At 34.7% G+C, this 13,692-nt stretch overlaps 1 protein-coding gene across 5 annotated transcripts in view; it reads left to right on the forward strand.

The window, feature by feature from the left end:
* Nucleotides 1-13,692, forward strand: part of LOC141569638 (lysine-specific demethylase 6A-like) — a 162,337-nt gene that overhangs the window by 47,581 nt on the left and 101,064 nt on the right. For all 5 annotated transcript variants that reach the window (XM_074323718.1, XM_074323720.1, XM_074323721.1 and 2 more), the window contains one exon: nucleotides 7,504-7,553. In XM_074323718.1, the coding sequence (XP_074179819.1) occupies nucleotides 7,504-7,553 (50 nt within the window). The remainder of the gene's footprint in view (nucleotides 1-7,503; nucleotides 7,554-13,692) is intronic.

Below are 13,692 nucleotides of genomic sequence, written 5' to 3' on the forward strand. Positions count from 1 at the left end.
ATATATATGTATTCATTTATATCTATAGAAATCTATTTTAAGCTGATAGGCATTTAAGTTCAATCACATTCTAAAAGCGCTTCATTTTTACGCCCCTCTGTCTGTTTTTGATGTTATGTTTTATATCTTTTTGTTTTGTGACTCTCCTGATTAGTTATGTTTATAGTTAATTTTGCTACTATTGCGTTTTAACCTAGCTATTAGTTTTTTTAAGTGGGTGAAGCATTATGATTATTGTATATTTGCCTTTAGATTTTTTTTCCCTCTTTCCTGTATTTTCTCATTTCTGGTCATGGCCTTTTCTGCATTCATAAGACCCATTGATACTTCCTGTAAGGCCGGTTTTAGTAGTGGTTTTGCTTGCCTGGGAAACTGCTTCGGGTCTAAATTAAATCTTGCTGGATAAAGTTTTCTAGATTGTAGATTCTTTGAGAAGTTTAAGCATCTCCTGCCACCCCTTGTGACCTGGAAAGTTGCTTCTGAATCAGCTAATATCTTTATGGGGTTTCCTTTGTATGTGACTTGTTTTTTCATTCTTGCTGCCTTGAAGATTTAATGTGTTATCTTTAACTTTTGCAATTTTAGAGTCTTTCTAGGTTCATCTTATTTGGAACTCTATGTGTTTCCTGGACCTGGATGTCTGTTTTCTTATCTAGACTAGGAAAGTTTTCAGAGATGATTTTAAATATTCTTCCTGCCTCTTTTTCTCTTCTGGAATCTGTATAATGTGAACAGTAGAGTGCTTGATGCTTTCCCAGAGATTTCTTATACGATCGTCACTTTTAAAAATTCTTTTTCTGTTTTGCTATTCTGATTGGATTTCCACTGTTCTGTCCTCTACTTTTGTAATCTGTTTTGTAATTAACTAGTCTACTTTGGATTTCTCCTAATTTATTTTTTATTTCAGTTGTTGTATTCTTCATTATGTTCTCATGTTTGCTGAGAATCCTTATGATGACTTATTTGAATTCTTTATCAATTAAATTACTATTTCCATTTCATTAGGGTTTTTCTTTAGAGTTTTCCCTTTGTTTTTCATTCAAGGTTGATTCCTCTGTCTCCACATTTTGTTTTGACTTTCTGTGTTTGTTACTATAAATTGGATAGAATAGCTATCTCCCAGTTTTGAAAGAGTGGTTTCTGAGTAGACAGTGTATTGAATAGTTTAGGCTTGCTGGTTGTAGTCAGGCCTGATTCTTGTGTGGTGCTTAGTGTGTCACCCAGCATGAAGGGGTGGCTTTTAGGTGGGGTAACCTGGTATGTGCTTGCTTCCTTGCCCTTAGATAATCTGGATTGAGTTGCCTGATGCAAATGGGGCTGCTTTGTGCTCTCTTGGTGTGCCATGTTGCTTTAACTTTCTGTGATCAGATCTGGGTCTGGTTGGGGTTGCTTTGTGAGCTTGTGTGCTGTCCCTCCCCTGTGAAGGCAGGCCTACACTTTTTACTACCGTGTTTCCCCGAAAATAAGACTGGGTCTTATATTAATTTTTGCTCCAAAAGACACATTAGAGCATATTTTCAGGGAATGTCTTATTTTTTCATGTGCAACAATACATTTATTCAAATACAGTCATGTCATCTTCTTCTGGAACATCGTCATAATGTACTAAATGCGTCCATCTGGCTGATGATCTTAACTGGGGCTTATTTTCGGGGTAAGTCTTCTTTTTGGGGAAACACGGTAGTTCCTCTACCTTTTAGGGCAGTAGAACTCTTTCTGCTCTTAGTCATGCTCCTCTCACTCCACAGGAAGCCCTGCCTGCATGCCTTGTTGCTTAAATTTCCCACTCAGTGCAGGGTCTGGGTGGGGCCACTCTGTGGTGCTTGAATCTCAAAGATCTACTAGCTCCGTCCTTTGTAGTGTTGGGGCAGCCTTGCATGATGAGTGTACTACTGCCTTATGTAGTGTTTCTGCCTTTTATAAAGATTTTAGAATTGCATTGTCTGTACCTATAAAAAAATAAAGCTAGAAGGTGTTTTTATATTATGTTGAATTTATGGATCAATCTAGGGAGAAATTTTATCTTAACCATTTGAATGATCTGCACATATATTCGTTGACCTTAAAAAATAAAATCAGCTAAATACGCCTTTAATAATGAAAGAGTTTAGTCAGGGAAAAGAGAGAATTGGAATTAGGCTAACCAGCACAAAGAAGAGGAAGTTCTTTAATAAAAGGGAAGAGGAAGTTAGGGATGTTGTAACCAGAGTTCTTCCTTTAGTGCTGTATGTACGCATAAGAGCTCCCACTACACGCACTGCAGATTCCAATCTTGTTTGAGGTCTTCTTTATTAATTGTTTACATTTTGTTAGATATACAGTTATACTAATGAGTAAGTATTGCAAGTTCTGGTGTTAAATTTTTTATTTTAAGTTGTGTATTGTTAGTATACGGAAATAACAGTGGAAATTTTGAAATTTCTGCATTGACCTTGTATCTTGACCTCGTACGATCTTCCTAATGTCTGTTGATTCTGGGACCTTTTTTCTAGAGTCCTTTAGAATTTTTATTCCCTCCCCAGCATTGACCACTTATGAATAATTGGATAGTGTTCAGTTTTGGAAAATTAAATAATTAGCACAAATAACACTGACTTTCAGGTGAAGGTTTTCAGGATGATAAAAACTGGGTCTAATTTTCTCTCTAGTTCTATGATGATTTACTTGACCCTTTACTAAAGAATTATATGGGAGAAATCATGAGTGAATTCTTGTAAACATATTTCTTAAAGCTTCTGACTACACCTCTGACATGCATCAGATACTAGAAATTTAGGAGGAAGTATGATTAGGGAGTTGGATGGGCAACTCAAGATAAAATTGAAACACCTCTCTGGGAGGTGAAATGGCCGTTGAGTCATCTGGTTTGTAGAGCATGGAGAGCAGAGGAGAATTTCCAAGCAGGTGGTTTTAAAAAAAAGGCTAAGCATAGATAAGAATGCCAAAAACCTCAGGAAAACTGAATAACTTGCCAGAATGAAGCCACCAACAAAAAGAATACTTTCAGCTGAAGACAAAAGAAGATGTTGGAGTTGGGGGTGATACTCAGTTTTGGAGGATTACCAGGAAAAGCACAGTAAACAAGGGTAAAATTGTTATGCGGATTTAAGTCTTTGTCTTCTGCATTGAACAGAGTTTTTAGAAATATGGTCATCTATTACTGTCGTGGTGCACCTAGGGAGACATCCTTACAAAGGGAGATTTCCCTTACAGATGTCAATGTCTTTTTACAAAAGGTAACTTCTACTCGGTTTTCAGTTTCTCCCATATCTGCTATTTCTTAAGCTTAGTCAATCTAAAATAATCCTTATGTGAAATAGACATGTTTTGGGGTGACAAATTCAGTTGCCCTACAGCTCCTAGACCACAGATCTGTACCACATGTTACTGTACTGAATACTTTGGGCAATTGTAACACAATGGTAAGTATTTGTGTAATGCATTATGACAGCTATGGAAATTTTCCCTTTCATTATAATCTTAATGGGACCACTGTCCTTTGTGCATTTCGTCTTTGAGCAAAAACATTGTTATGCTGCACGTGAGTATCTAGTTGATAGATGATGTTGAGTGGTCAATTATTTCCTTATTGATTTTATTTCTGCTGGATCTTTTCATTTTTGTTACAGGGGTGTTGAAGTCCTAACTATTCATGTGTTTCTCTGCAAATCTGTCAGTTTTGCCTCCTGTTCTGTTGTTTGTTTATGGTGTGTTGTTGGATGTATACTTTTAAGGATTGTTAGGTCTTCTTGGAGATTTGACTCCCTTACCATTATGTAATGCCCTTTTCTTTCCCATATTATTTTTCTGACTTTGAAATCTCTTTCTGAAAGTAATACACCTACTCCTCCCCCTTTTTTCTTTTTTTTAAGATTTTATTGGGGAAGGGGAACAGGACCTTATTGGGGAACAGTATGTATTTTCAGGCCTTTTGTCCAACTCAAGTTGTTGTCCTTTCAATCTTAGTTGTGGAGGGTGCCGTTCAGCTTCAAGTTGTTGTCCTTTGAGTCTTAGTTGTGGAGGGCACAGCTCAGCTCCAGTCCATTTGCTGTTTTCTAGTTGCAGGGGGCACAGCCCACCATCCCTTGCGGGAGTCGAACCCGCAAACTTGTGGCTGAGAGGACGCGCTCCAACCAACTGAGCCATCCGGGAGCTCAGCGGCAGCTCAGCTAAAGGTGCTATGTTCAATTTTTAGTTGCAGGGGGCGCTGCCCACCATCCCTTGCGGGATTTTGAGGAATTGAACTGGCAACCTTGTGGTTGAAAGCCCACTGGCCCATGTGGGAATCGAACTGGCAGCCTTCGGATTTAGGAGCATGGAGCTCTAACCGCCTGAGCCACCAAGCCGGCCTCCTTCTCTTTTTTTGATCAGTGTTATGGCAGTATATTTTCCGTCATGGATTTACTTTTAATCTTACGTGTCTTTATATTGAAAGTGAGTTTCTTTATCATATATATATATATATATTATATTAGGCCTTGTTTATTTTTAATCTATTTTCACAGTCTCTGTCTTTATTGGTGAATTGAGACCATAACATTCAAAATAGTTATTGAAATAGTTGGATTAGGAACTTGACAGTTTTTGTTACCATTTTCTATTTGTTGCCGTTTTTCTTTGTTTCTATTTTTGTCTTCCACTCTTTTCTGATCTTTGTGATTTAAACGATGAAATTTTCCATTTTTTTCTTCTTACTACATTAGTTACACTTTTTTATACTTTTAAAATGGTTTGCCTAGAGCTTATAACATAAATTTACAAGTTTCACTTCCAATTCACACTTACTTGTAGTGTGAATACTGTATATACAGGCCCACCTTGTTTCATTGCAGTTTGATTTACTAGGTTTCACAAATATTACATTTTTTACAAATTGAAAGCAAGACCCTCCACCATCAAAAAGATTATGACTCACTCATTGCAGTGGTATAAAACCGAACCCATAGGGATATAAATGATAAACGTCTAAGTTTTGCTTTGTCTTGTGCACCTGAAACTAATAAAAAAAAACCAAAAAAAAAAACTGACCCCATGATATATTTTGAATTTTGCCTGTAACACTAAAATAATCCTGTATGTTTTTCTTGTCCCTGTTTCATTGATGTCATTCATTTTACTTATGTGTAAACATCCTTAAGCATATTATATAGGTATATATGAGGTCTGAGAAGTTTGCAAACTTGTTGCAACGATGTTACTATCAGAGACATTATTCATTCCGAATTTATACCATTTGGACAGTTAACCCAGTTTACTGTTTGGAAGTGCTGAAAAGGCTGTGGAAAAAGATGAAAATGACCTGAGCTTTTTGCCAGCAATTCATGGCTCTTGCATCATGACAATGCACCAACTCACACAGCACTATCTGTGAAGGAGTTTTTAGCCAGTAAACAAATCATTGTATTGGAACACCCTCCCTACACATCTGATCTGGCTCCCAGTGACTTCTTTCTTTACCGGAAGATAAAGGAAGTATTGAAAGGAAGACATTTTGGTGACATTCAGGACATCAAGGGTAATACGATGACAGTTCTAATGGCCATTCCAGAAAAAGAGTTCCAACATTGCTTTGAAGGGTGGACTAGGCACTGGCATCAGTGCATAGCTTCCCAAGGGGAGTCCTTCAGCAATGAGGTGTGGAACACTTGTTCTAGGATGAGTTCATGTACTTAATTATCAGACCTCATACAACATATAGTAAGTGGACAGTCAAATACATTGCTATTATTATTTTGAATGAAACTGTTGTCTCTTAGATCATCACATAAAACTTTTTAATTTTATGTTTACTTCTTTTTTGATATGCTTTATGTAGGTTGTAATTTTGAACTTATATTTTCTTCTCTCGAAATAACTTTCTTTAACATATTTTTGTAAGGCAGCTCTTCGTTCAATTTTCCTAATTTTTTTGTTTCTGTAAGAAAATCATTATTTCTCATTACTTTTAAATGACAGTTTTGCAGGGTATTCTAGGTTTGCAATTTTTTTCTTTTAATAGTTTGTGTTTTATTCTACTTTAGATTAGATACGATGAGTAGAGTGGGTTGTAGTTTCTTAATCAGTAACTTCTGATGATACCTCTTCAGGTTAGGCTCTGGTTAACCAGAATGCTCTGGTGTTTCAAAATGGTTCCTTTTCACTATACCTTGCTGGAAGCTTGACAAGATTTTTCTGGTATATATTGTTGGAATCTGATTGGGCCTCAGGAAGAAAAGTTCACAATATTGGGTGAACTTTTATTCCAGGAGCATGGGTGCCCCTGGATTTTTAAAAACCTCAGGCTTATCAGCTTTGAATCTCCAGAAATTTGTCAATTGTAGTTAAGGTTTTCCTACCCTGACACTAGTTCTTGGGCTGTTTCTGGTGGTTAAGTGTCTGCTAATCCGTGACTCCTTGTGTTAGTCTTGCTTCTTTAAACTTTTGTTTTAATAATAAATATTTTAATCATTTAATCAATTCACAGACTTGAAATGTAGTCTATTGTATGAGATAATTCTTATATGTTCTAGTGTCTATACCATGAACTTGGTTATTAAAAATTCTGATTATTATAATTTTATGTTAAAATTTGAAAAAGCAAGTTTACCTTGTCTTTTTCCCCTTAACTCTGTGTAGTAAATTTCATGAAAGGATTTTTGAAAATGAAAATGAAAAGTCCTGTTATTCAAAAAAATGATGTTCGGGATATAAATATCTTCGTTATATTGCTGTATATACACTCTGTTCTTCCTTTGCTGTACTGTTCATTTTACTTGGACTTTAAGGCAGTGTTTATTCGTAGCTGTATTTTGTTCTGAATGCTCTCACTGGGGAACTGTAACAAAGTCAAAGACATTCTGATTCCATTGGAATCATGAAATTTCCTGTTTTTCTATTTTTTAAATGTTCCCACTAATTCTAATGTGTTTATTTAATTTTTCCTTTCTTACCTTTTGTACCTTTTTACCTTTTGTGCCTTTTTCTAGGCTGGCAGTAACTACTTTATGTGATTCCAGACCTTTTATGCCTTTAGATGGTTTAGGGAGCATGGGAATAAACATCTTGGAATTAAATTGAAGCTAGTAGCCCAAGGTAATGTTGATTGTGTGAAGGGAAACATTAGAAATTAAGGGTTTATTATAGCTGTGATTTTATTTTTCTGGGAAGTGAGTTGCATTTTGAGAGCAAAGGAGAAAATTCATTATAATATGTAATAGCCTTAGAAAATTCCCATGAGATTTGATCCATGAGGGAGAGCAAGTTGAATAATTGCCAAAATTTTACATTTGTTTAAATGCAAGGATGACATTTGATAATGGTTTTGTATACCTGATCTCAATAGATCATTTTTTTCTTTATAATTTTCATTATTTTCATTGGTGATTAAGTTAGTCCATAAACTTTAAATTGCTGTTTATATTGTATTCTGAGAGGCAGGCATGATGAACATCTGATATTAAAATGTTAATATCTATTGTGAATTTTTTAATGAGATAATTTGACTAATAATTTTGTTTTTTTCAGCATTATCTGCGTATCAGAGATACTACAGTTTACAGTCTGACTACTGGAAGGTTAGTATACTTGAATGCTGGTTTTGTTTTTTTATTTGGGGGCAAATTGTTTAAAATATTCTAAGGAGGAGACATGGAAAGGTATATTTTGTGCCAGCTATTTTGTGTCAAGTATCTTGTTCTTAGTGTTTTCCTGACATTTTGTTAGTACACGAAATTTTAAATGCAATACTTGAATAGTAAAGAAAGTCAAGTAAAAAAAATACTATTATTTTAAGCTCATAGCTGGGAATAAATGAAGGATGGATGATGGTGATGCTGAAGAAAAAGTTGAGTCAGGCTGAAGCTTAGGTGCATCTCTCCTTTTTATGGTTTCTCTATGGTTAGAGCTCTGGGGAGAATTAAAACTGTTCATTTTAGGTTCTGTATAAATACAGAGCTGTGTGTAAGGATGACTATGCACTGTGTTATCTCAGTTTGATCAGTACTACGAGATTAATCCTCTGTAGCATGTATAATTTCAGGTGTGCTACAGATAGATAAGTAGCTTGCTGTTTAACAATGTGTCATTATTGTATATCTCAAAACAAATGTGTCTTGTAATAGGATATAACCCATATTATCAGTTTTAGATATAGCTGCATGAGGATTGGTTATAGATAGTTCTGTGAGTGAAGGGGAAATTTTAGGTTACCCAAAGATTTTGAAAGTCCAAGTATTGATGCTCCCTGTTGTAAGTAAAAGCATTGCTGGTTTTTGTGAATTACTTGGAGTAGACAGAATCAATTAAAAATGAAGACTACTTATTCCACAAATATCCACATAAATTTTATTGTATAATGGAAACATAATTCTATCATAGAATTCCCCTATTTCAGGAGTACAATTCTGTGGTTTAAATATATTCACACAAAGTTATGAATCCATTACCACAGTCAATTTTAGAACATTTTCTTCATATGGAAATGAAACCCCATAGTCTGTCCAATTCACGAGGAGCCCTGCCCTAAGCTTCTATTAATTTACCTTCTGTTTCTAAATATTTGCCTTGTTTGGACTGGCTTTTTTCACATAGCGTGTTTTCAAGGTTCGTCTTTTCTATAGCACGTATAAGTAGTATTTCATTCCTTTATATGGCTATAAATTTCATATATGGATTTTGTAAAATTTATATCCCATTTTCTATTGATGGACATTTGTATTCACCTCTTTGCAATAATGAATCATGCTGCTATGAACAACTTGTGCACATATAGTTACTTGAATACATATTTTTATTTCTCTTGTATATATACCTAGGAATGCAATTTGCTGGGTTAGATAATTTTTAATTTCCATGCTCTATAAGTATAAAACTAACTTGCAAAATGACTACATCATGTTATATTCTCATACTGCATGTTTGAAGAACCCAGTTTCTGAGTCTTGCCAATACTTGCTATTAATGTGTTTGCAAAATTTTTACCATTCTACTGAGCTTAAAGTGGTTTTTCGCTAGTTTTCAGTTTTATTGTTGTCATGACTAATCATGTTTGAACATCTTTTGTTTATTTATTGGCCATTTATTTGCTTTTTTTTTTTTTTTAAGAAATGTCTGTTCGGATTTTTTTGCTATTTAAAAATTTTAATTGTCTTCATTATTGTAAGAGTTACTGGTTGTCTTTTGATGCTTGTTATAATCCTTTGGGACACAAAAAGTTTAACAACATCATCAATTCCCATGTATCTTTTTATTTCTTTTGTTGCTTTTCCTTTCTGTTGCCATATATCTATTATAAATCCAAAGTTTATAAAAGGTCTATTTTTTTTTTCAGAGTTGAATAGTTCCAGCTCTTGCTTTTTGATCCTTGATCATTTTGAGTTAATTTTTTAATATGGTATAAGGTCTGCTTCCAACTTCATTTTGTATTTCTCCCAGCCCTTATTTTCAAATGTTTGTTCGAAGGGTAGAATTGTAGTTGACTTTTGTATGTAGATTTTGTATTATGCAACCTTGCTGAATTTATCAGATCTAATAGTTTTTTTTGGGTTATTTTGGACTTCCTACATAGGAGATCGTGTAACTAAAAACAGAGATAGCTTTACCACTTCTGTTCCAGTCAGGATGCTTTTTGTTTGTTTCCTCCTTTTTTCTCCCTTCTTTTCCTCCCTACCATAGTTATTTGCTTACATTCTCTAGTACAGTAGTTCCCCCACTTTTCTCGATTTCAGTTACCTTTAGTCAACTGTGATTTGAAAATATTAACTGAAAAATTCTAGAAATAAACAATACATACAGTTTAAATTGTGTGCTGTTCTGAGTAGAGTGATGATACCATGTACTATGAGGTCTGACAATTAAGTTCGCAAACTTGCCCCTGTGCGCTTACATAACCTTGGTATATCAGTGTCTCACAGCTGTGTTTGTTTCGATGTGTTCATGTCTTGCTGAGTGGCGTTCATTATTGTTGTTGTATGTTTTTGCGTGCCTTGGCAAGAATGTTGAGTTTGAATTAGAGCAGTGAACAAACATTAAATTTCCTGTTAAACTTGGCAAGAGTGGAAGTGAAATCAGGGACATGTTAGTCCAAGTTTAGGGGGATAATGCCATGAAGAAAACAGCAGTGTACAAATGGATTAAATGTTTTTTCTGAGGGAAGAAAATGCATCACTGATGAAGAGAGGTCAGGGTGGCCAATAACGAAGAGAACTGAAGAAAACATTGCAAAAACTCATCAAAATCGTTGGCTGACTGTGAGAAGCATAAGTAACCAAGTAAACATGGATAGACAAACAGGAAAATCTTCACTGGAAATCTTGGCATGAGAAAGGTGTGTGCAAAAATGGTCCTGACGGAGCTCACTGATGAACAACAGCAAAGGAAACCTGCTATTTTAATTTCCATTTCCAAAATCATTTGTTCCTGTGTGATTTACCATCTGGAGTCATTTTTTTCAACTCAAGACAGCTTTGCTTCTCTTTCCTCTTTTGTCCTGTCAGTAATTAGGTACATTGCTACATATCAAAGGCCCAACAGTATGCTGATGTCGAGATTTTGCTTATAAACAGTTGGCTTTTAAATCTGTTTGGAGACGAAAGAAAAACAAGTACAAAGCATGCTGTTTCCCATAAATTCATATTTATCTTTATCTGCTATTTTAATTTATTTTTTCATTATTTGTGCTTTGAATTAATAACTTGGGCACTTGCTCTAGTCCTAAAGAACTTCATTTGAAATTCTTTTGGGTGTGTTTACAGTGACTTCTCTAATTTTGTTGTTTATCAGCAAATGTCTGTTTAATGTTTATTTAAAAGGTATCTTTGCTAGGATGGAAGATTCTTGGTTGGTAGTTTTTCTTTGAGCACTCTGGTTTATGTTAATCCACTGCCTTTTGGTCATCATAGTATCTGAGTAAAAATCAGTTGTTAATCTGATTGGATGTTCTTTGTGATTGCTCTTGTCTTGCTGTTTCAAGATTTCCTCCATCTTTAGTTTTCATTATATTTTTTACTGTCATGTGTCTATGAACCTCTGTTTATCTTACTTGGAATTACTTCAGCTTATTGATGTGCAAATTAAAGTTTTCCCTCAAATTTTGATGCATTTTCTATTCATTTGTTGTTGTTGTTTTGCTTGTTTTTTAAAATTTATTGGGATGACAATTGTTAGTAAAATTACATAGATTTCAGGTGTACAATTCTGTAATACATCATCTATATCTCAGATTGTGTGTTCTCCACCCAGAGTCAGTTCTCCTTCCATCACTATACATTAGACCCCGTTTAAGCTCTTCTGGAGTCCCACTCTCCCCTTACCTTCTGGTAACCCCTAAACTATTGTCTATGTCTATGAGTTTTTGTTTCTTCATTTGTTTGTATTATTCTTTTGTTATTTTCAGTTTTATATAACACATATCAGTGAAATCATATGGTTCTCTACTTTTTCTGACTTATTTTGCTTAGCATTATAATCTCAAAATCCATCCATGTTGTCACAAATGGTCCTATTTCATCTTTTCTTATTGCCGAGTAGTACTCCATTGTGTATATATACCACTTCTTTATGCATTCCTCTATCGAAGGACATTTTGGTTTCCATGTCTTGGCCACCATAAATAAAGCTGCAGTGAACATTGGAGCACATGTGTCTTTATGGATAAATGTTTTCAGATTTTTTAGGTAGATACCCAGGAGACGGATTGCGGTGTCATATGGTAATACTATGCTTAATTTTTTGAGGAACCTCCACACTGCCTTCCATAATGGCTGCACCAGTCTGCCTTCCCACCAACAGTGTATGAGGGTTTCTTTTTCTCCACAGCCTCTCCAACACTTGTTACTATTTGTCTTGATGATGATAGCCATTCTGACTGGGGTGAGGTGATATCTCATTGTGGTTTTTATTTGCATTTCTCTGATGAGTGATTTATTTAAAATAAATAAATGTCGGTTTACTTATTTTTTCATGTCTATTTGCCATTTGTATGTCCGCTTTGGAGAAATGTCTCTTAAGGTCCTTTGCCCATTTTTCAATTGGGTTGTTTGTTTTTTTGTTGTTGAGTTGTACGAGTTTCTTGTATATTTTGGATATGAGCATCTTCTCCCATTCAGTTGGTTGCCTCTTTTACTGTGCAGAAGCTTTTTAGTTTGATATAGTTCCATTCATTTATTTTAGCTTTTACTTCCCTTGCCTTTGGAGTCAAATTCATAAAATGCTCTTTGAACCCAAGGTCCATAAGTTTAGTACCTATGTTTTCTTCTATGCAATTTATTGTTTCAGGTCTTATGTTTAGGTCTTTGATCCATTTTGAATTAATTTTGCTACATATTGACATAACACTCCAGTTTCATTCTTTTGCACGTTGCTTTCCAATTCTGGCAGCACCATTTATTGAATGGGCTGTCTTTTCTCCATTGTATGTTTTTTGCTTCTTTGTCATAATTATATGTCCATATTTATGTGGGTTTATTTCTGGGTTCTTAATTCTATTCCATTGGTCTGTGTGTCTGTTTTTGTGCCAATACCATGCTGTTTTGATTATTGTTGCCCTGTAGTACAAGCTAAAGTCAGGGAGTGTGATACCTCCAGCATTGTTCTTTTTTCTTAGGATTACTTTGGCTGTTTGGGGTCTTTTTGTGGTTCCATACAAATCTGATGATTTCTTTAAAAAATGCCATGGGGATTTTGATGGGGATTGCATTAAATCTGTATGTTGCTGGGTAATATGACCATTTTAACTATGTTGATTCTTCCAATCTATGAGCACAGAATGTCTTTCCATGTTTTGTTTCTTCAGTTTCTTTTAAAAATGTCTTATAGTTTTCAGCATATAGATCTTTCATATCTTTGGTTATGTTTATTCCTAGGTATTTTATTCTTCTTTCTGCAATTGCAAAAGGAATTTTTTTTTTCATTTCTTTTTCTGAGATTTCGTTGTTAGTATATAGGAAAGCAATGGAATTTTGTACATTGATATGTCTTGTAGATTTTGGTATTGTGGTACTTCACATCTTTTGTTACATTTATTCCTAGATATTTTATTCTTTTTGTTGCACTTCCAAAAGGAATGGCATTTTCATTTTTTTTCTAACATTGTTAGTATATAGGTATACAATGAATTTTCACACATTGGTTTTGTAGCCAGCAAATTTACCATATTCGTTCATTGTTTCTAGTAGCTATTATTTGGGATCTTTCAGGTTTTCTGTATGTAGCATCATGTCATTTGCAAAAAGTGACAATTTAACTTCTTCATTCCTAACTCGAATGCATTTTGTTTCTTTCTCTTGCCTGATTGCTCTGGCGAGGACTTCCAATACTGTGCTGAATAGCAGTGGTTATTTGGGACAACCCTCTCCTGTTCCTGAATGTAGAGCAAACAGCTTCAGTTTTTCACTGTTAATTACGCTATTAGCTGAGGTTTTGTCATATATGGCCTTTATTATGTTAAGGTATTTTCCTTCTGTATCCATTTTATTAAGTGTTATATTCTCATAAATGGATGTTATATCTTGTCAAATGCTTTTTGTGCATCTATTGATATAATCATAAGATTTTTGTCCTTTATTTTGTTTATGTGATGTATCACTTTGATCAATTTGCATATGTCGAACCATCCTTTTGACACTGGGATGAGCCCTACTTGATTGTGATGTATAATGTTTTTAATGCATTGTTGCATTTGATGTGCTAAAAGTTTGTTTAGGATTTTTGCCCTTG

This window comes from Rhinolophus sinicus, chromosome X, assembly GCF_036562045.2.
Source record: "Rhinolophus sinicus isolate RSC01 chromosome X, ASM3656204v1, whole genome shotgun sequence".
NCBI lineage: Eukaryota > Metazoa > Chordata > Mammalia > Chiroptera > Rhinolophidae > Rhinolophus > Rhinolophus sinicus.